Genomic DNA, 22,811 nt, shown 5'->3' with positions numbered 1-22,811 from the left:
CCCTAATTGCCCTTGAGAAGGTGGTGGTGAGCTGCCTTCTTGAGCCGTTGCTGTCCATGTGGTGAAGGTACTCCCACAGTGTTGTTAGGGAGGGAGTTCCAGGATTTTGACCCAGCGACAATGAAGGAATGCGATATATTTCCAAGTCAGGAAGGTGTGTGACTTGGTGGGGAACTTGGAATTGATGGTGTTCCCATGCGCCTGCTGCCCTTGTCCTTGTATAAGTGGTAGAGGTCATGAGTTTGCTAGGCTATTTCAGAGGGCAGTTAAGAGTCAACCACATTGCTGTAGGTCTGGAGTCATATATAGACCAGGTAAGGACGGCAGGTTTCCTTCCCTAAAGAACATTAGTGAACCAGATGGGTTTATATGACAATCTGGTAGTTTCATGGTCACCATTACTGGTGCTAGCTTTTTATTCCAGATTTATTTAATTGATTTTAAATTCCCCAGCTGCCATGGTGAGCTTTGAACTCATGTCTCCGGATCATTAGTCCAGGTCTCTGGATTACTAGTCCAGTAACATAACCACTATGCTACTGTACCCATCGGTGATGGACATTGAAGTCTCCCACCCAGAGTACATTCCATGCCCTTGCTACACTCAGTGCTTCTTCCAAGTGGCATTCAACATAGAGGAGTACTGATTCATTAGCTGAGGTAAGGTGGTAGGTGGTGATCAGCACCTCCCGACTGTATACCACTGCACTGCCTCCTCTGGTGGGTCTGTCCTGCTGATGGAATGGGACAGGATAGTGATGGAGGAGTCTGGGACCTTGGCTGAAAGGTATGATTCTGTGAATATGACTAGTCTATGGGTGTGCCTTTGTCATGTCTGAATCCTATGCCTAGTTCGATGCTGGTTGGTCCATCTGGTTTTATTATTATTATGCTTTTTTATTGCGATTTGATACAACTCAGTGGTTTGCTAGGCCATTTCAAAGGGCAGTTAAGTGTCAACCACATTGCTGTGGGTCTGGAGTCACACATAGGTTTCCTTCCCTAAAGGGCATTAGTTTTGATAAGGGATTATAAACTACTGTATAATGATTAATGTATAGGAAACGTGACAGAACAAATTACTCTGAAGGTTAAATGTATCAGTATCATTTCAGGTGCCAATTTTCACATGCTATTTGGTAAAAGCTAATTTCTCTTGGGTGACATATGGGGTTTGAAAAGACCTTGATGGAAAACTCTCATGGGAATTTTGGATTGGATATTGCATCCACATAATGGAATCTGTAATTTCAGATTTCAAATATTGAGAGAGAAGGTTTTGCTATGTGGTGGTGTTACTGTCCACCTGGGCTTAGGCTGAGATTGGTAACTTCCTTGTTATGAGTACTTCTTATGGTATTACATGGGAACATTAGGAACAGGAGTAGGCCACTCTGCCTCTCAAGCCTCCTCTGCCATTCAATTAGATCATGGCTGATCTGCATATCAATTCCATTTACTGCATATCGCTTGATACCCTTACCTAACAAAATTCTATCTATCTCAGTTTTGAGAGCTCCAATTGTCCCAGCATCCACAGCCTTTTGGGGGAGAGAGTTCCAGATTTCTACTACTCTTTATGTGAAAAAGTGCTTCCTGATTTCGCTCCTGAATGGCCTCGCTCTAACAAATGATTATTGTCCCTTGTTCTTGATTCCCCACCAGAGGAAATAATTTCTCCATATCTACCTTATTAACCCCTTTTAACAATTTAAATGCCTCGATCAGATCGCCCCTCCATCTTCTATACTCCAGGGAATACAAACCAAATTTATGTAACCTGTCCTCATAATGTAACCCTCTAAGCCCCGGTATCATTCTGGTGAATCTGCGCTTACACCTCCTCCAAGGCCATTATATCCTTCTTGAGGTGCGGTGCCCAGAACTGAATGCAATACTCCTGATTGGGTCTGACCAAAGCTCTATACAATTGAAGCATAACCTCCCCTTTGTAATCCAGCCCCCTTGAGATAAGGTCAACATTCCATTAGCCTTTTTAATTGTTTTTGTATCTGTTTATTAGCTTTAAATGATTTGTGTACTTGGACTTCCAAATCTCTTTGCTATGACAGCATCAACAAACTACATTTTCTAATAAGGGTTCAACACAGCAAAAATGGACTTCTACATCTATATATAAAAAATAGAGAAAACAAGCTGAAGCAGTAAAACCCACAGCTTTATTCATGTATGCTGTTCAGGAGTGCAAGAGAGGTGCTAAAAGAGTCTTCCTGCATATGGGAGCTGTATTCAAGTCATGGACAGAACTGTGCTTTACAGAGAGTGAACACTGGTTGAAGGGAAGACACAAAAGATGAAACTGATTCTTGGAGGCAGCTTTAGTGATAGAGGAGATGCAGAAATTTGACTTGAGGTCAAAAGAGATAATGAAATCAAGAATGGTTTCCACCCCAGGGTTTTAAAGGAAGTAGGTGAGGAAATTGCAGATGTTAGCCATAATCTTCCAAAGTTCTCTCGAGCCAGGTATTGTCCCTTTAGATAGAAAAATTGCAAATGCACCTCCATTATAGACCTGTTAGTCTAACATCTGTTGTGGGGAAGTTACTCAAATCTATGATTAAGGACAGAGCGACTGAGCACTTCAAGAAATTTGAGCTGATTAGAGAGAGCCACCATGGATTTGTAAAGGGTTGGTCATGTCTAACGAACCTAATTGAAATTTTTGAGGACGTAACTAAAGTAGTAGACAGGAGAATGTTTATAAATGTAGTTTATATGGACTTCCAGAAGAGGTTGTTAGCTAAAATTAAAACCCATGGAACTGAAGGCAAATTATTGACCTGGTTAGGAGATTGGTTAGGCTTGAGGTCATTCAAAACTCTGTTGCTCGTATCTTAACTCGCACCAAGTCCCGCTCACTCATCACCTCAGTGCTCGCTGACCTACATTGGCACTCCGTCCGGCAATGCCTCAATTTAAAAATTCTCATCCTTGTTTTCAAATCCCTCCATGGCCTTACCCCTCCCTATCTCTACAACCTCCTCTAGCACTATAACCCTCCGAGATCTCTGCACTCCTCTAATTCTGGCCTCATGCGCATACCCGATTTCCTTCGCTCCACCATTGGCGGCTTCAAAGATTCTCAGCTGAATTCAAACTCAGATGTCAGAGAAAGAAAGAATTTACATTTATATCGCCCCCTTCATGACATCAGGACATCCCAAATCGCTTTACAGCTAATGAAGTTCTTTTGAAGTGTGGCCACTATGGTAATGTAGGGAAACCCAGCAGCCAAAATTGCAGACAGCAAGGTCCCACAATGAGATAAATGACCAATTAAATTGTATTAGCGGTGTTGGTTGAGGGATAAATGTTTATCAGAACACTGGGAGTCTTCAAATAGTGCAATGGGATCCATTATATCCACCTGAGAGGGCAGACAGAAGCTCACTTTAAAATCTCTTCTGAAAGACTGCACCTCCAACAGTGAAGCAGTCGCTCAGTACTGCACTGGACTGAGATTATGTGCTCACGTCTTGGATTGAGGCTTGGAAGTGGGAATATTACCACTGAGCCAAGGCTGATAGCAGTGAAAGATCACCGTGGTTGCCCACTCCCCTGCTGGGGCACACACTTCCTCTGCTCCCCGCCCATCCCCACCCCTCACACTGTAAGGTTCGCAAGAATTTTGGAAAATTTCTACAGCTCCCGAAGATTATTTTTGATTAAAGAAAACCTGGGTGGAATATACCTTAAAAACCATGGGCATCAAAATGGCTGTCAGACCTCGTGGCAGAAGACAAAAGACAGCCTGGCTGTATACCTTCAATCATGGGCTGACAAAGGATTTGAAAAAAAACACCAGCCTGCGCGAATGTTGAAGTACTTGAAACTGTCAATCAACTGCAGTTTAGGAAGTTTCACCCACAGGACAAAGGATGTTTGTTTACAGAACTCTCTACGATGTTGACTCAAAGGCTTAAGTACTTAAAGCTGTCAATCAGTTGCGGTTGGGCAGCGACCGCAGGACAATGGTTTGTTTACAAACCACTTGAGTGCTATTGACTGAACACTTAAGGATGCCTGAGACATTTTGTATTAAGCACAAACCAGTTAAAATGAATGGGTAATACATTCAAACCCATTACAGTCAATGGGGACAGATCGATCCCCTTTGTATAGCCCAGATACATCCAGATTTGGGCGCGATGACAACGGCTCCCAATGGGGTATAAAGATAGCCTCTCGGGAAGCCATTCTCTCTCTCTCTCTGCCGCCTCGCCTCCGTGCTCTGCCTGCAAGAAGAACAACTCAACAGCCCGCCCAAAGGAGTGGAATACCAGCAGTTACTTTTGAATTACTGGGGTATCTCCACTTCGGGGCGGTGAAGAATCTAAGACTGCAGGGGCACGGAGCAGGCGTTTACTGGTGAGCATAAAACTTTCTGGCCCATTACAAGGCAACCTAGATAGGTATAAGGGGTGGGAATTAAGGGGAATTTTGTTAAATTGTAATTTTAGTCAATTTTCCCTCGATGTGTCCGTTTCTCCTCCCCTGTTAAGTAAAAGTGTTGTATTAAGCAAAGGTGTGCTGTATTAAGCAAAGGTGTGCTGTATTAAGCAAAGGTGTCCTGTATTAAGCAAAAGTGCTGTATTAAGCAAAGGTGTGCTGTATTAAGCAAAGGTGTGCTGTATTAAGTAAAGTGTGCTGTATTCAATATTTTCAATTCATTTCTTTTTATTTCAATAAATACTGGTCTTCTTTGCACCCAACCACGAGTCTCGTTTTGTCTACATCGCTACTGAAATAAGTCCGGCAGTCAGAACCAGAAAAGGGGAGTGATTCAAAACTGCACGGGGCTCTGGAGCAGCTCAGATACTTCTGACTGGCCAGAGACAATAACCCCAGTACCCCCCCTATTTCTACAACACACATACACACCTACACTCTCATCCCACCTATATGTCTGCTGCTGTATTTTCATTTTTTCCCATTCATGTTTATACACAAATATGCACAACCACTCAATATTATCTCAGTGTTTTTGAGAAACTTAAAACCCAGTCAAGCTCAGTCAAGTTTCCTGTGCACGGGGCACCTGAACCCAATAGTATACCACCTAGAATTCGCTTGTCACAGCTCGTTGCGGTAAGAGAATTGGTTGGTGTGTGCAATCTAGTTGAGATAATTCCTCTGAAACGCAGTCAGCAAAAGTTATTCTTATTAAATTGAAAGACCTGATTGAAGGGCCAAGGCTCATAATGCAAAACACTACCAAAGTTGAAGAGTGGGAGAGAAAGCCAGATAAATCACAGAGCTGCAATGGGTAGGCGATGTCCACTTGCATTTTAAGAACCTGTAGACTATAGTAGGAAGATTGAAGGAGGTAAGGAGTTTCAGCTTTGAGGTCCTGTGGAAGACTGAGTTTGCGTTATTGACAATGCAATGAGTCCTTGTTTCAACGCCAGCCACTGAGGTACGAGGTCTTCCGCCCACCACACTCAACATGATGCGTGCTTGCAATTATAGTAAATAAACTCAGGAAATGTAAACTTTACATTGAGTGTGCATCTGTGTGTCATACTTTGAGGGGGTATTTTGATGAAGCTTCTTTCTAGTTTAGAACAATAAATCATGGAATCATACAGCACAGAAGGAGGCCCTTCGGCCCACCGTGCCTGTGCTAACTCTTTGAAAGAGCTATCCAATTAGTCCCACTCCCCTGCTCTTTCCCTGTAGCTCTGCAAATTTTTCCTTTTTAAGTATTTATCCAATTCCGTTTTGAAAACTTCTGGTGAATGAGGTGCAAGAAAACCTAGATTTGAGGTGGTGTTTTGTATGGGTATTTTTTTCTATTAACAAGTGAATGATGAGCAGCGTGCGAGGTTGTGGTATATCAGTGTTATAATTAAAGTGCAACTTTACTGTATTTTTCCAATTGGTGCAAATATTTTATTTTCCAATATAAAAGATAATAGACTACAAACTTTATTACCTGAGCACCTCACAAACCAGCGACCTCGACCACCTAGAAGGACAAAGGGCAGCAGATGCATGGGAACACCACCACCTGCAAGTTCCCCTCCAAGTCACACACCATCCTGACTTGGACATATATTGCAGTTCCTTCATCATCGCTGGGTTAAAATCCTGGAACTGCCTCCCTAACAGCACTGTGGGAGTACCTTCACCACACGGACTGCAGCGGTTCCAGAAGAAGGCCTCCCACCACCTTCTCAAGGGCAACTAGAGATGGGCAATAAATGCTGGCCTTGCCAGCGACACCAATATCCCAAAAATGAATACTTTTTATTAAAGTCTGTAACGGATTGTAATTTACATCACAGGGCAGGGCCAATAAGAAAGAGACGAGGTCAAAATGCATTTGAATTAATCCATTTATTTTAATTTTCGTTTCACGTTTTTGTTTTGCATTCAGTTAGCTGCAATGGTCTCATCAATCCACCCTCTGAGCTCAGTCACACGGGCGTAGACCCCAGGACTTTTGGTGGAGCAGAGGCTGCTGCCCCAAGAAACGATGCCAACCAAGTTCCAGACATTGTTCTTCTGACAGACAAGAGGGCCACCAGAGTCACCCTGTAAACGGGAGAGAAAAAAACTTTTGAGTTTCCATTTCGTTACAATCGAAGAAAGATTTAAATACCTCCGAACAGGTTCATACCATGCAAGAGGACGCGCCGGCTGCACCAGCACAGATCATGATGTCGCTGATCCTGTTACCCCAGTAATGCTTACAGTTAGCGTTGCTAAGGAGAGGAAGGGCTGCTTGCTGCAGTTTGTCAGGGCGCTCGGCAGCTGCAAGTAAATTAAATGAAGTCTGAATCAATTTTTTGCTAAAGCTTTTGCCTTGCTTTAATCCTTGAAGGGTTACATTACAATGCAAGTAAGAAATAGATTTGTTTTCGGACTATTGTGACGGGCCTTTCGATCTATTTCATTTCCTTTCCAGTTTTGAAAAAAGGGTTAGACCCGAAACGTTGACTCTAATTTCTCTCCACAGATGTTGCCTGGCCTGCTGAGTTTTTCCAGCATTTTCTGTTGTTATTTCGGATTTCCAGCATCTGCAGTATTTTGCTATCGTAAAAATGTTTTGCTATTTGTTTCTCTTTTTTTAACACCAGGATTTGCTCGTCTCCACAGTTGGCTTCTTGAGCGTTGCCTCCTCATTATAACCCACCATTTGAACAATCTGGTTAACAGTGTCCTGTGATGCCATTAGATTATTACTAAAAACCGATCAGGGCAGCAAGAACCCGAGTAACTCCGGAACTCTTCCTGCTAACCAGCAGAAACTAAGCCTTCCAATGTCAATCATATTCATATTAATTCATTAAAACATTTCCACAAATTAATTTTTGAAAATGCAGCTATATTGACATTCAATATGAGCACATGAAAAGTGACATTTGGTCACGATAGCCTTTAGCTTAGTGGCAGAATGCTGAGTCAGAAGGTGCAAGGTTCGAATCCTGCTCCAGAGAGTCCTGGCGAATGGAGACCGGAGTGAGATACTTGCATCTAGTGGGTGTGGGTGGTTCCCCCTTCATTGTATGGGTTGTGGGAGCCAATAAAACCTTCCCGCAGTATGGGACTAACCGCCATATCGGCTGGTATGACAATAGTTACCGCCGTGGAAGGAGCATTCACGTCGCGGCCTGTCAGTCAGCCTGTGAATCCTTCCACTATTCTCCAAGGGAAGAGTATGAAGATACGAAACTGACAACTATTGCAGAGAACGACTCAACTGTGTCATGTTAGATTGTTTTCTAACGTTTGGAACTGACGTACGGCTGGCGCGGGTCCTTCCCCATCCTGTTGTGACACACTTCATGCCATCTGGGTAGTAATCAGATACAGCAGCAAGGCAGACTGCGGATACGTGACTGTTGAAATGAGCAGTAGATGCGAGCTTCACTACAGAAACATCATAGTTAATGGTGTAACGGTTCCACTTGGGATGAGTAATGACCTGTAATAGAAAGAGCAGGAATAGTGGCTGTGCTTATTACTCTTGTGTTTTACATGTGCGTAGTTCCTTAAGATAAATAGCTGCAGACTTTGCTGGATTTCGGAGGGGAAACCCTTGCTTAAACAAATGCTAATTTGTAGCAGCACCTGTAGATGGGCCATTGCTCATTGAAGATACAAGTTAAAAAACATCACTGAATAAAAGAGTGGCTAGTCAGCAAGTTAATGGAAAATAAATAGACGCACAAAATAAAAACTGAAACAAATTGAGGCTCATGGTGGCACTCGGTAAACTGTTGCATAAAATACATCACCAATTTTTTTTTCCAAATTTGATATTCTTTATAGAGCTTTAACCACAATAGGACTCTTATCATATTCTCTGTAAATTAGAACTAAAACGTCCATTGATAACAAGTGAGTTTTAAAGATTCAGGCCTGTCAATTCGCATTCAATCTAAGTGAGGTTCACTTATTTTAAATAAAAATGTGATTTGTTTGGTTGGTTCTCAGTCTTAATAGTATCCCAGTTCCAAGTACTTAAAGGCTTTTGAGACCGAACTCACTGTTTTTGTTTGCAAGCCTTGACCTTAATGTTTCGTCAGCATTGGCATTTGCGGACTTTTCAGTCACACAATTTCATGTATAAAAAGTGAAAGGTCTAATCCTGCCTGGTGTGTGCATATACGTCTGCATGAGCTTGTCACCTCAATTATTGTAATGCCAGTAATTTTACTAACAATTCATCACAAAGTAAATACTGCTGGAGGCTCAGTGGGCTGGGAAATTGGAGATTGAAATCAATATGGACTGCATTGAAACTGAGGCCCAAAGCTTAGGGGCATGTGGCATGTGAAGAATCTGTCCCCGCCACCTGCTTCTTTCTTTCTTGCCTCAATAAACACCTGAAAGTAACTCTTCTTTCCAATTGGGTTCAACTTGATTGATGATTCTGTTGTCAGAATTACAATGTTTTAATGCTCAACAAGGTGAGGAATATTAGTATTGGTGAATGGAACACTTTTCCATTTTGGACATCCAATGCCAGAATCAAGTGTGGCCATTCTCTGTGGCACCCAATTCCCCCCATTATTTTGGATCTTAACAGTGATTTAATCCAAACTTGAACTGAATTCAAACATAATCCTAGGTTTACAGAGGGATCCATACATACCTTGGCAACAGACATGGATTCCTGGCTCTTTTCTGTTGTTAAGCTTTTGTCATGGGCACCAACAACAACAAAATCTTCAGTACTGTGCCAGACAAAAGAGAAATAAGAGGTGACAGTGAATACATTTGTAGCAAAATGTCAGCAACTACAGGCTTCAGTCTACCAGGATTTAAAAGTGAAAACTGTACTTTCTTGTCATCGTCACTCTCCAACCATCTTCCCTGACTCTATTCAAGGAAGGATCTTACTATTAGTCAGATCAATGTTCTTCCCCCACCTGCAATATACATCTTGCACTAGGTTTTACTTTGATCAAAAATGGCAGCCAAAGCTGCATTATCCCTCATCAATGAAGCTTTAGAGCTGCAGTTCCAGTTTTTTTTTCTCTTTTTGCAGGCCTAGTATTAAGACTTACCTCACACCACAATGTGCAGCAGTGACAACCCAGTTTTCATTGATCAAAGAGCCTCCACAGAAATGCCAGCCACTGCTGCTCTGTTACACAAAGAAACAGAATGCTCATTATCACCATGGCAACATCTTCTTAAATTTTTTCTCATTGTAAAGTGGGCCTCATTTTATTCGAAGGGGAGGGGGTGGGGTCTCCATACTGCGAACTGGATTTGTCTATAAGAAGGGACCTGGACCCAATTGACTGGGTAGGGAAGTTAGCAAACAGGTCGTCAGATCAGCAGTGGGAAATTTTCAAATATGAGATAGAGTGGAAAATAAATGTATTCATATAAACGAAAAGGGATGCATTGAAGAATTGAGTTCCAAGGATATACAGATAATAAAACTAAACTGAAACTTTAAAAGGGAAGCATATGATAAAATTAGAGCTATTAATACTAAAAACAATTAAGAGGTGTAATGTATATACCTTTAAGGGGGGAACTATCTTTTACATCTCATGTATACTGCAGTACCGGCAGTGACCACACCTGTATATAGCACTGAGTAGTAATCTGTACAGATCAGTTCCAATGTGAGCCACGTTGAGTAAACACCTGTTGTACCGTTCTCCTGCAGTCTGTGTCTTATTATACACGGACACAACATTGGCGACAAGGCAAGTTCGAACCTACCTGCAACTCTGCATCACCTCCCAGGGATTCGTTCCTGGAGATCAGTGGATTGGAGGTCAAGGCCAGAGACTCGGGCGTCGACCATGGGCAACCGCCCAGTCATCCAGCAGAGACTCGAGAATTGCGGGGGAGGCTGTCGAGAGCCAGGCTTGGCTTTCCAGTCGAGGTGGTCCAGCGAAATGGGCTGGCAACAGGTAGTGTGCAGACCCTTCCTGGACAGCGGCGGTCTAGAGCCCGACCGAGCGGCACAGCAAAGGGCCGAGCAGCGTCGACGGGGGAGAGAGAGAGAGAGGGCAGAGCGCACAGGGCGCAGCTGCTGTTCAGGGGCGGAGCAGCGTCGAAGAGAGGGAGAGAGAGACGCACAGAAACCCGTGAGGCACTGCCATTGCCACGAGGACCGCCGAGAGCGGCATTGGCAGCAGCGCAGGAGAAGCGCGCGAAACATACAGGGCGCCGCCATTGCCACGAGAACTGCCGGGAGCGGCATTGGCAGCAGCGGGGAGGAAGGAAAGCACGGGAGACGCCATTTTAAGCCATTGGGAGACGCCATTTTAAACCACACCCAAAATGCCGAAGAGTGGCAGTATCACCGCATTTCACAATGAAGTCGAAGATTGGACTACATATGTCGAACGAATAGAGGTATACTGCAAGGCAAATGAGGTGTCAGATGACAAGAAAGCGTTGGTATTGTTAAATTTAATGGGTGCAAAGACGTATGGTTTATTACGAAATCGAGTAACCCCAACGAAGCCAATGGAAAAGAGTTTTGAAGACATAGTAACTGTGGTGTATGTAACCTGTTCCACCTTAAGAGAACTTAAGCCTGTTCCACCTTAAGAGATGTACTACTTTCTCTGGCTGCTGTATACGTAATACCGGTGGTGACCACCGGTATATAAGTACTGTGTAGTGATATTGCTGTTAGTATAGCCCTGACCTCCAACTAGTAAAGACCTGTTGAAACGTTATTCTTGTAGTCTGTGTCAGTAATTAAACTTAAATACAACTAGAACACACAGACATAACAGTGGCGACGAGTCCGATTCTTACCCTGCGGCAGTTTATATCCACGGCGGCTTCGTCCACAGAACGGGCGTCGAAGAGAGGCATCCACCCTCATCACCCTGCTGGAAGACACATCGCGCGGCAGGCATCGAGAACCCGGAGTGCAGAAGATATCCTGAACTCGAAGCCTCCATCAGCGGCAGTCAGCTATCTTCCTTCTACCTCGGTGGTGGGTAAGCCGGTCAGCGACGCGAGCAGAAAGTCGGACGCGTTGGCTGTACAGACGGGGAGGGAAGATGGAGGAATAAGGGCGGTGAGATCGATCGCGACCGGAGATAAGGGCCGGGCCGCATTCGGGCCGAAAGGCGCAGCGCGGGGACATCGATCGCGGCTGGTGATAAGGGCCGGGCCGCATTCGGGCCAAAAAGGCGCAGCGTCTGGGGCGACTAAAGGCGCGAGAGCCGCGGTGAAGGCGAACGCAGCCGGTGCTAATAACCGGGCTGCAAGAAGGGCTGCGAGGCACGACATCGGGGAAGCGCGAATGCCCGAGGGAGCCGCGGTGAAGCGGAGACAGCGTCGGGGGAGTTACTAACCGCTGGGAAAGGGGAGCAGCAGCGGCACGCCAAACGCCATTGCAGCCAGCGGGTGAAGAAGGCGAGCACGGGAAAGACGGCCAAGCGCGGGAAAGACGGCCAAGCACGGGAAACCGCCATTTTGTAGGCGGAGGACGAAGACAAGAGCGGGAAGCCGCCATCTTGGAAAAAGGGAAATCACTAAAAAAAAAAAATTGCAACGATGCCTAAACATGGGAACATTAATACCTTTGATAGCGACATCGAAGATTGGGCCACGTATGTAGAACGCATACAAAATTATTGTAAAGCAAATAAAATCCCAGATGATGAGAAAGCACTAACTTTATTAAACTTAATGGGTGCGAAGACATACGGGCAATTGAAACACCTTTTATCACCAGATGAACCGGCGGAGAAGACGTTCGAGGAGATTGTTACTGTCCTGAGAAATCATCTAAACCCCATGCCGCTGATGCTAGCGGAACGATTTAAATTTTACAGCAGAAAGCAGCTGAAAGATGAAAGCAATGCTGAATATTTAATGGAATTGCGTAAGCTAGCAAAGTACTGTCAGTTTGGAATGGGACTAACAGATGCGCTAAGAGATAAATTTGTGTGTGGATTATTAAAAGAAGATACACAAAAGCGACTGCTCGAGGAGAATGAGCTGACGCTTGAGAAAGCGGTCACTATGGCAGCATCACACGAAGCCGCAGCGAGAGGCACGGCTGTAATGCAGCTACGGTCACCGGAACTCAGTACAAATCAATTGGTTTTGAGTACTGTAAAATGTTATCGTTGTGGAAAGACAACGCACGATCAGAACCAGTGTTGGTTTAAAAACCAAGAATGCAGAACGTGTGTCAGGCTTGGCCACATAGCTAAAGTATGCCGGTCAGGAAAGAAGACCAGCAACAAAAAGTCACCGCAAGGAAAATACATAAAGGTACACAAGGTGACAAAGAACAGTTCGAACGAACAGAAGTCAGATTCAGACGCCAGCAGTAATGAACTGGGTAGCTTAAGAGTACACAACGTTGGTAAGGATGCAGATCTCCAGACAATTTGGGTCACTCTTCAGATAGCAGGAGTCCAAGTAAAGATGGAATTGGACACTGGATCGGCATTGACGGTCATGAATAAGAAAGATTACAAAAGGTTATTCCAACATATTCCCCTACGGGATACGGAGATTATATTGAAAACATACATGGGGCAAAGAGTGTACCCCATCGGAAAGATAGAGGTAAAAGTGGTCCACAAGGGCAAAGAAAGCCAAGTAATGGACTTATATGTGCTACCTGAAGGAGGTCCACCACTACTGGGACGGGAGTGGATTAGGAAAATGAATATGGACTGGCACTCCTTAAAGGCACTAACGGTAGATTCCGGGGAAACAGATGTCAAACCTAAACGATTGTCCAGAATATTGGATGATGCTAAAGAGGTGTTCCAGCAGGGACTGGGAACACTGAGAGGAATTACAGCAAACATCAAGATTGATGAACATGCACACCCAAAATTTTTCAAAGCCAGACCGGTACCCTATGCAATACGACCTGCTGTAGAAGCGGAACTGGAAGCGCTAGAACATTCAGGTGTACTGTCTAAGGTAGATTGGAGTGAGTGGGCTACGCCCATTGTTCCCGTTATGAAACGTCCTTCGAGCAACAAGCCAGGAGAACCAGGGAAGGTTCACATCTGTGGAGACTTCAAGATCACCGTTAATCCGGTGCTTCACACGGTGCAGTATCCGCTTCCGCGGATTGAGGATATTTTTGCTTCGTTGTCTGGCGGGAAACACTTCACCAAGATAGACCTGGCGCAGGCGTACTTGCAGATGGAGGTTGAAGAAGAGTCACGCCAGTACCTCACGATCAACACGCATAGAGGTTTGTACCAGTATAATAGGCTGGTTTTTGGAGTGGCATCGGCTCCAGCAATTTGGCAGAGGGCCATGGAGCAGGTATTACAGGGAATTCCAGGCACACAATGTTACCTGGACGATACTCTGATTACAGGAGATGATGATGAAGAACACCTCGCAAACTTGGAACTGGTGCTCAACAGACTGAAAGAGTATGGACTTCGAGTTAATCGGCAGAAATGTGAGTTCTTTCAGAAGCGGATCTCGTACTGTGGTCATGTCATTGACCGGGAGGGGCTTCATAAGTCTCCTGACAAGATAGAGGCAGCTGTAAAGGCTCCCGCTCCGGATAATGTCTCTCAGTTGAGGTTGTTTCTAGGATTGATTAACTATTACCATAAGTTTCTACCGAATCTATCCACGGTACTGCACCCGCTGAATGCTCTTTTACAGAAGGGGGTACCATGGGAATGGAGCGAAAACTGTAAGAAGGCATTTCGCAAAAGCAAAGAATTGATCACCTCAGAGGAAGTGTTGGCTCACTTTAACCCGACACTGCCTATTCGGTTGGCTTGTGATGCTTCTCCATATGGTATTGGGGCAGTATTCTCACACAAGTTGCCAAATGGCACGGAAAGGCCAGTCGCGTTTGCATCCAGATCATTGACCTCCGCTGAGTGCAACTATGCGCAGATCGATAGGGAGGCTCTCAGCCTTGTATGGGGAGTGAAGAAGTTTAATCATTACCTGCAGGGCCAAAAATTCACACTTCTGACAGACCATCAGCCGTTGGTATCCATTTTTAACCCTAAGAAGGGTGTTTCGGTGATGACAGCACAGAGGCTCCAGAGATGGTCCCTTTTCCTAGGGGCACATCAATATCAAATACAATTCAAAGGTACAAAGCAGCATGGCAATGCTGATGGGCTGTCGCGCCTGCCACTACCTGAAGAAGAAGAGACGACAAAAGTTGACCCTGTTGAGTTATTTCATTCGACCATCATCAAGTGTTTACCAGTCACCAATGCAAGTATTGAAAGAGAAACCAGGAACGACCCGACACTGTCCCGAGTCTATGAGATGACAGTGAAGGGATGGCCAACACATGGTGATCCTCTGTTACCGGCATCCTCGGCAAGGCGAGACCAGCTGTCCGTCTGCCATGGTACTTTGATGTACGGGACAAGAGTGATTATTCCTCCCAAGTTAAGGGAAAGAGTTCTAAAGGAACTGCATGAAGGTCATCTGGGGGGAGTTAAGATGAAGAGTCTTGCTAGGGCTTATGTATGGTGGCCGGGTATTGACCAACAGATAGAGGAGTTGACGAAAAGCTGCGCTGGGTGCCAAAAAGTGCAAAATGCACCTCCGATCGCACCACTACACCCATGGGAATGGCCTTCAGCCCCATGGCAGCGCGTACATATTGACTTTGCTGGTCCATTCATGGACTCCATGTTCCTAATTGCGGTGGACGCACATTCCAAATGGCCAGAAGTGATCAAGATGAATACCACTACTTCAGAAAAGATAATTGCGGTGTTAAGAACAATATTCGCAAGGAACGGATTGCCAGAACAGATATGTTCGGACAACGGACCACAGTTCGTGTCGGAAGAATTCCAAAAATTCTTAAAGAAGAATGGGGTGAAACATTATACCTCTGCCCCATATCATCCGGCGACAAACGGGTTGGCCGAGAGATTTGTCCAAACATTCAAAAAGGCAATAAAGGCCATGAACAATGATCAGATTCTGCTACAACACAAGGTGGACAATTTCCTAATGGCATATCGAAACGCCGCTCATGCAGTAACTAACCAAAGTCCTGCCATGATGTTTTATAACAGGAGGTTGCGGTCCAGGTTGGACTTGTTAAAACCAAATGTGCGGAGGGAAGTGGAAAAGAAACAGTTCCGGCATATTAATAACAAGACCACTCGAAGTTTCGACGTAGGACAACCAGTGTTGGCAAGGGACTATGGAAACGAAAAATGGCAGTCCGGAACAATTCAGGCCAGACAAGGACCTCTGATGTACACAGTAGATATTGGTAACAATGTGATAAGGCGTCATGCGGATCAACTGGTAGAATCGAGAGCAAGGGTCGAACCCATGGTTGCGACAGAGACAACTGTGGAAGATGTTAATGAACCTGAAGCATCTACCTCGGCAGGGAATGTACCTGATGATGACGTCCAATACATAGGAAACCAACTAGAGGAGTCACCTCAGCAACAAGAATCAGAGACCACTGAAAGACGTTACCCAACCCGAATCAGAAGGCCTCCTGAGAGACTGAACCTTTGAACTGTTTATACCTGAAGTTATATATGTATATATGTTATTATGTTATGTTAAATGGGGATATGACTGTTAAGCTAAAAAGGGAGGATTGTGGTGTATGTAACCTGTTCCACCTTAAGAGAACTTAAGCCTGTTCCACCTTAAGAGATGTACTACTTTCTCTGGCTGCTGTATACGTAATACCGGTGGTGACCACCGGTATATAAGTACTGTGTAGTGATATTGCTGTTAGTATAGCCCTGACCTCCAACTAGTAAAGACCTGTTGAAACGTTATTCTTGTAGTCTGTGTCAGTAATTAATCTTAAATACAACTAGAACACACAGACTTAACAGTAACGATACTACAAGAACATTTAAACCCCACACCGCTGCTGATAGCAGAAAGATTCAAGTTTCACAAACGGAACCAGCATAAGGATGAAAGCAATGCTGATTATTTAACAGAACTGCGCAAACTATCGAAACACTGCCAGTTTGGAGCGGGACTGGCAGATACCTTAAGGGACAACTTTGTGTGTGGGCTTCAAAGTAAAGGAACCTAGAAACGGCTTTTATCTGAAAAGGACCTTACGCTGGAAAAGGCTTTCAGCATTGTGGTATCATATGAAGCAGCAGCACGGGGCGCTGCAGAGATACAACAGAGACCGCAAGAATATGGCACAAACGAAATGTCATATGGAACAGAGAAGTGTTATCGCTGCGGCAGAACAACACACGACCAGAATGATTGCTGGTTCAAAGACAAAGTGTGCAGACAGTGTGGAAAAGTAGGACACATAGCACGAGTCTGCAGGTCGGGAAAGAAAACCAGCAATAAGAAACCTACCAAAGGAAAGTACAAGAAGGTACATAAGATGACGGAGAATAGTTCAGACGAACAAAAGAGTGATAACGACTCCAAAAGCAGGGAACTGAGTTGTCTGAAACTACATAATGTGATCATAACGGAGGATCACCGAACCATTTGGGTCACTCTCAAGATAGCAGGAGTCCAGGTAAAGATGGAATTGGACACAGGATCAGCCCTAACAGTCATAAACTGACAGGACTATGAGCGGCTATTCTCACACATACCCTTCAGAGACACAAAAATTATTTTGAAGACGTACATGGGGCAAAAAGTCTACCCCAAAGGAAAAATAAGGGTGACCGTTATATTTAACGGTAAGGAAACACCAAAACTAGACCTGTATGTATTGCAAGATGGAGGACCAACATTACTGGGACGTGAATGGATCTGGAAAATACAACTGGATTGGCACTGACTGTGGCTGACAAAAAGGATGACGACGTCACACCTGGGCGACTGTCAAAGATCCTAACTGACGCGAAAGAAATGTTCCAGCAAGGACTCGGAACACTAAAAGGCATGACAGCGATGATTAAAATTGAAGAAAATGCAAGCCCAAAATTTTTTAAGGCCAGACCGGTACCTTATGCGATCCACCCAGCCGTCAAAGCAGAGCTGGAGAGTCTGGAACGTTCAGGTGTACTGTCCAAGGTAGACTGGAGCGAGTGGGCTACACCCATCGTCCCCATGATGAAAAAGTCGTTGAGCAGCACGCCTGGGGAACCAAGGAAGGTTCGCATCTGTGGGGACTTTAAGGTAACAGTGAACCCGGTCCTTCACACCGTACAATATCCACTTCCGCGGATTGAAGATATTTTCGCCTCGCTATCTGGAGGGAAACGCTTCACTAAGATTGATCTGGCCCAGGCGTATCTGCAAATGGAGGTAGAAGAAGCATCAAAAAAATACCTCACAATCAACACCCATAAAGGTCTCTACCAATACAACCGGCTGGTATTCGGGGTAGCATCAGCTCCGGCTATTTGGCAGAGGGCAATGGAACAAGTCCTGCAAGGGATCCCAGGGACCCAGTGTTATTTGGACGACATCCTGGTCACGGGCGAAAATGACAGTGATCACCTTGCCAACCTGGAGCAGGTGCTCACTAGATTGCAGGAATATGGGCTCCGAGCTAACCGCCCCAAATGCGAGTTTTTTAGAACACAGATCTCGTATTGTGGCCACGTTATCGATAAAGAGGGGTTACATAAGTCCCCAGAGAAGATTGAGGCAGTAGTCAAGGCTCCAGCACCGGAAAATGTTTCACAACTGAGGTCGTTCCTCGGGCTGGTAAACTACTACCATAAGTTCTTGCCAAATTTGTCTACAATGGAAGTGGAGTGATGAATGTAGACGAGCTTCCAGAAGAGCAAAACACTAATCACATCGAAAGAGGTATAGCCCCATTACAAACCAGCATTACCAATTCGGTTGGCATGTGATGCGTCACCCTACGGCATTGGAGCGGTGCTGTCGCACAAATTCTCGGACGGCTCAGAGAGGCCAATAGCCTTTGCATCACGATCACTAATCTCAGCCAAGCGTAACTACGCCCAGATTGACAGGGAGGCCCTCAGCCTAGTGTGGGGAGTGAAAAAGTTCAATCACTATCTGCACGGGCAGAAATTCACCTTGCTGATTGATCACCAGCCTCTTGTCTCCATTTTTAATCCGAAGAAGGGCGTTCCGGTGATGACTGCGCAACGACTACAAAGATGGTCACTTTTTCTAGGGGCGCACCACTATGAGATTGAATATAAGGGCACGAAACAGCATGGAAATGCTGATGGGCTATCACGCCTGCCACTGCCTACTGCGGAGGAAGCACCAGCAGTGGATCCTGTCGAAATATTCCATTCGACTATAGTTGAATACCTACTGGTAACTAACGCTTGTATCGAAAAGGAAACCCGAAATGACCCGACACTGTCTCGGGTATATGATTTGACGGTGAATGGATGGCCAGCACATGGCGACTCACTGTTGCCAGCATTCTCGACAAGGAGAGAACAGCTATCAGTGTGCTGGGGGACCTTGATGTGTGGATCCCGAGTGGTAATTCCATCCAAGTTAAGGGATAGAGTACTCAATGAGCTTCATGAGGGTCATCTGGGAGGGGTAAAAATGAAAAGCCTAGCCAGGGCTTATGTGTGGTGGCTGGGAATCGATAAACAAATCGAGGACCTGACCAAGAGCTGCTCAGGATGCCAGAAAGTCCAAAATGCACCACCACAGGCCCCTCTACACCCATGGGAGTGGCCCTCATCTCCATGGCAACGGGTGCATATTGATTTTGCTGGTCCATTCATGGACTCAATGTTTTTAATAGCCGTGGATGCGCACTCGAAATGGCCTGAGGTCATCAAAATGTCCTCCACCACCACGGAGAAAACTATTGCAGTCCTACGGACCATTTTTGCCAAGCATGGCTTGCCAGAACAGATTTGCTCCGACAACGGACCACAGTTTGTGTCCGAAGAGTTCCGGAGGTTCTTGAAAAAGAATGGGGTAAGGCATTACACATCCGCCCCGTATCATCCAGCCACAAATGGATTGGCTGAGAGGTTCGTACAAACCTTTAAGAAGGCAATAAAGGCTATGTACAATGACAACATTCCGCTGCAGCACAAGGTGGACAATTTCCTGTTCGCCTACCGGAATGTGACACATGCAGTCACCAACCAGGCCCCAGCCATGATGTTCTTTAACCGAAGGTTAAGATCTCACCTGGATTTGCTCAGACCAAACTTACGAAGAGATGTTGAGAGTAAGCAATTCCAGCACATCCATGAGAAGCCAAAAAGGAGCTTCAATGTAGGGCAACCAGTCTTGGCCCGCGACTACCGAACAGAAAAATGGCAGCCAGGAACGATATGCACATGGCAGGGCCCACTAATGTACATAGTGGACGTTGGGGAGAGCATCGTGAGACGCCATGCTGACCAGATCCTAGAGTCACAGGAACAAGTCAACCCCATGCCTCGCCCATACGTACCTGGTGATGAACCCGACGTACAGGTCGCATCTACCCCAGAAACAGTAGCATCGGAAGCTGATGAACCAACCGACGACAGGGGGCCAGAATCGTCTCCGCACCAAGAGCAAGACACTCGGGAAAGGCGCTATCCAGAAAGGATCAGGAAGCCTCCCCAAAGACTGAATATATAAATAGACTATTTTCAGCTAATGTTGCATGTTAAAAGTGTTAATTGTAATTAGTTTGATATTTAATTGTTAAATGAGTGTTATGGTACTGTTAATCTAAAAGGGGAGGAATTGTAATGTATATACCTTTAAGGGGGGAACTATCTTTTACAGCTCATGTATACTGCAGTACCGGCAGTGACCACACCTGTATATAGCACTGAGTAGTAATCTGTACAGATCAGTTCCAATGTAAGCCACGTTGAGTAAACACCTGTTGTACCGTTCTCCTGCCGTCTTCTGTGTCTTATTATACACGGACACAACAAGAGGAATATAGAAAGTAAGGTGGGGAGGTAAAAAGGGAGATTAGAGTGGCTAAAAGGAAATATGGAAAAAGGATAACAGATAATATAAAAAGAAATGATAAGGGCTTTTATAAGCATATAATAAGTTATTAAAAATATTTAAAGAGAGGGTAGGACCACCCAGAGATGAAGGATGGAGTCTAACTATGAAGGATGAAAGTGTGGCAGGATATTACATAAATATTTTACATTTTTTTATACAATTGATGGTAGAAGTGAAAATGTAGATTTACTAGAGAAAGATGTGGAACAATTGTTAGAGGTGATTGTAGAAGAGGAATTGGCTGTAAAAATATTTTTGGAGAATTTGAGGCACCCTAGGGTGTTGAAAGAAGTCATAAAGGAGATAGCAGAGGCTCTGGCCACAATTTGCCAATCCTCTTTAAATTTGCAAATTGTACCTTGGGACTGGAGAGTGACCAATGTAACATCTTTGTTCAAAAAGGGAGGGAAGGATTGACCAGGTAACTATAAACCAAGTAATGTAATCTCATTTGTGGGTGAACTCTTAGAACCTATAATTTAAAATAAAATTAGGGAGCATTTAGAAATGTGTTAAGGGCACCAGCCTGGATTCGTTAAAGGCAAGTCATGTTTTCTGAAGAATTGACAGATTGGATAGAAAAAGGGAATGCAGTAAGTGTAGTATATATAGATTTTCAGAAGGTGTTTGATAAGGTGTCTCATAAGAAGCTTATTAGAAAAATTCAGGCACGTGGTATAACTGGAATTTTAGCAAAATAGAAAGATGATTGATGGGCAGAAAACAACGAGTTAGGGTATACATAAGAACATAAGAACATAAGAAATAGGAGCAGGAGTAGGCCATTTGGCCCCTCAAGCCTGCTCCGCCATTTAATGAGATCATGGCTGATCTGATCTTGGGCTCAGCTCCATTTCCCTGCCCACTCCCCATAACCCTTCACTCCCTTATTGTTCAAAAATCTGTCTATCTCCACCTTAAATATATTCAATGACCCAGCCCCCACAGCTTTCTGGGGCAGAGAATTCCATAGATTTACGACCCTCTGAGAGAAGAAATTCCTCCTCATCTCAGTTTTAAACGGGCAACCCCTTATTCTGAAACTATGCCCCCTAGTTCTAGATTCCCCCATGAGGGGAAACATCTTCTCTGCATTTACCTTGTCGAGCCCCCTCAGTATCTTATATGTTTCAATAAGATCACCTCTCATTCTTCTAAACTCCATTGAGTATAGGCCCAACCTGCTCAACCTTTCTTCATAAGTCAACCCCGTCATCTCAGGAATCAACCTTGTGAACCTCCTCTGAACTGCCTCCAATGCAAGTATATCCCTCCTTAACTAAGGAGACCAAAACTGTACGCAGTACTCCAGGTGTTCCTTGGACTGGACCAGGGTTGGAAGTGGTGTACCCTGGGTGTCAGTGCTGGGTTCACTTTCTGACAACATAAGGTTGACGACAGAAATTCTTCTTCACACAAAGAATGAGGAATACGTGGAATAAGCTTCCAGAAGGACAGTGGCGATTAAAAGCCCTGGGATTATTTTAAAAAACAATTGGATGATACGATGTGCAGAGTTTCTTTTCATCTGGATGAACTAGAATGGGGTGCGGGCCCTTCTTCAGCCACATCAATCTTATGAGCAAGAAGCAGCAAATAGTCCTTCATTATTTCCCCCTACTGTATATGGTCTATGAGATGTTTAACTAAAAGGATTTAATATAAGTGTAGAAGAGCATGTCCAATAGATACAGCACAGGATGGTGTTAATTGCTTGAATTTCAACAGAACAATTATAAATCCATTTACTTTTATACATAGCTCAATAACATTAGCTCACCTGCAAGGAGACCTGCCAGGGCCAGGATCCTGGAACAGCCTCTTCACCATTGACAATTCGAGCATAGCCCGAGACAACAGGGGTGATGGCCGGAGAGCCACAGCCTGTGCCCAGATAGAAAGAAGCAATTGTTACAATGTTGCATTATCAACAGTGTCTGACTATCCAAAACCATATCTTCCATTTCAATGATTAAAAGTAGAATTTTGATTTAAAACAAAATTACCATAAGTGGCTCCAATGAAGGCGAAGCAGGAGAGAAGCCAGAGGAATGCCATGGTTTGTGTTACTAGGAGCTTTAAGAAAATGGTGAAGGGTTTTATATACTTCGGTTGCCTTGAACCTTAGGTGCCATACAGTAGGGCTGTCGTAAACAGATAACAAAACAATTAAAAAGATTAAAAAATGCCATTGAAGCAAATTAGCAAGTGCACATGCTGCTTATTCCTTTCCAAACTAAACAAATGGAAAATGAAGAGTACAAAGTTATTGAAAATCTGAAAAAAAATTGGCAAGCATCTACAACATTTGTACTTCCCCACATGCAGAGTATCATTGATTGTGTACATGCAGCCTTATGTGCTCCTGTACACAATAACTGTACATTCATGAACCACAGGGGCTATCACTTCATCAACGCACAGCTAGTCCGTGAGCA

General features: G+C 44.5%; 1 protein-coding gene across 2 annotated transcripts; it reads right to left on the bottom strand.

Moving 5' to 3' along the window:
- Positions 1-6,345: 6,345 nt before the first annotated feature.
- On the bottom strand, positions 6,346-22,512 carry LOC147116403 (chymotrypsinogen A-like). 2 transcript variants are annotated; one of them, XM_085989513.1, is made up of 7 exons: positions 22,380-22,512; positions 22,154-22,257; positions 9,540-9,619; positions 9,125-9,206; positions 7,763-7,951; positions 6,644-6,769; positions 6,346-6,558 (listed from the first exon to the last, which is right to left on the bottom strand). In XM_085989513.1, the coding sequence occupies exons 1-7, from the start codon at positions 22,429-22,431 to the stop codon at positions 6,397-6,399; spliced, it is 795 nt and encodes a 264-aa protein (XP_085845639.1). In that variant the 5' UTR covers positions 22,432-22,512; the 3' UTR covers positions 6,346-6,396. The 2 variants fall into 2 exon arrangements, with proteins under 2 accessions (XP_085845639.1, XP_085845640.1); XM_085989514.1 differs by having other exon boundaries at positions 6,644-6,777; positions 7,771-7,951.
- Between the last annotated feature and the right edge of the window lie 299 nt (positions 22,513-22,811).

The sequence above is a fragment of the Somniosus microcephalus genome, chromosome 6, assembly GCF_052327205.1.
Source record: "Somniosus microcephalus isolate GS21.2 chromosome 6, FLI_Smic_1.0, whole genome shotgun sequence".
NCBI classification, from domain to species: Eukaryota; Metazoa; Chordata; class Chondrichthyes; order Squaliformes; family Somniosidae; genus Somniosus; species Somniosus microcephalus.
This window is presented reverse-complemented; position numbering and strand designations above follow the sequence as displayed.

Coding starts and splice junctions, on each gene's coding strand:
- LOC147116403 (XM_085989513.1), bottom strand. CDS start 22,431: ATGGCATTCCTCTGGCTTCTCTCCTGCTTCGCCTTCATTGGAGCCACT. Junction 9,207..9,539: donor GCTGCACATTGTGGTGTGAG/GTAAGTCTTAAT, acceptor TGTCTGGCACAG/TACTGAAGATTTTGTTGTTG. Junction 6,559..6,643: donor CCGGCGCGTCCTCTTGCATG/GTATGAACCTGT, acceptor TCCCGTTTACAG/GGTGACTCTGGTGGCCCTCT.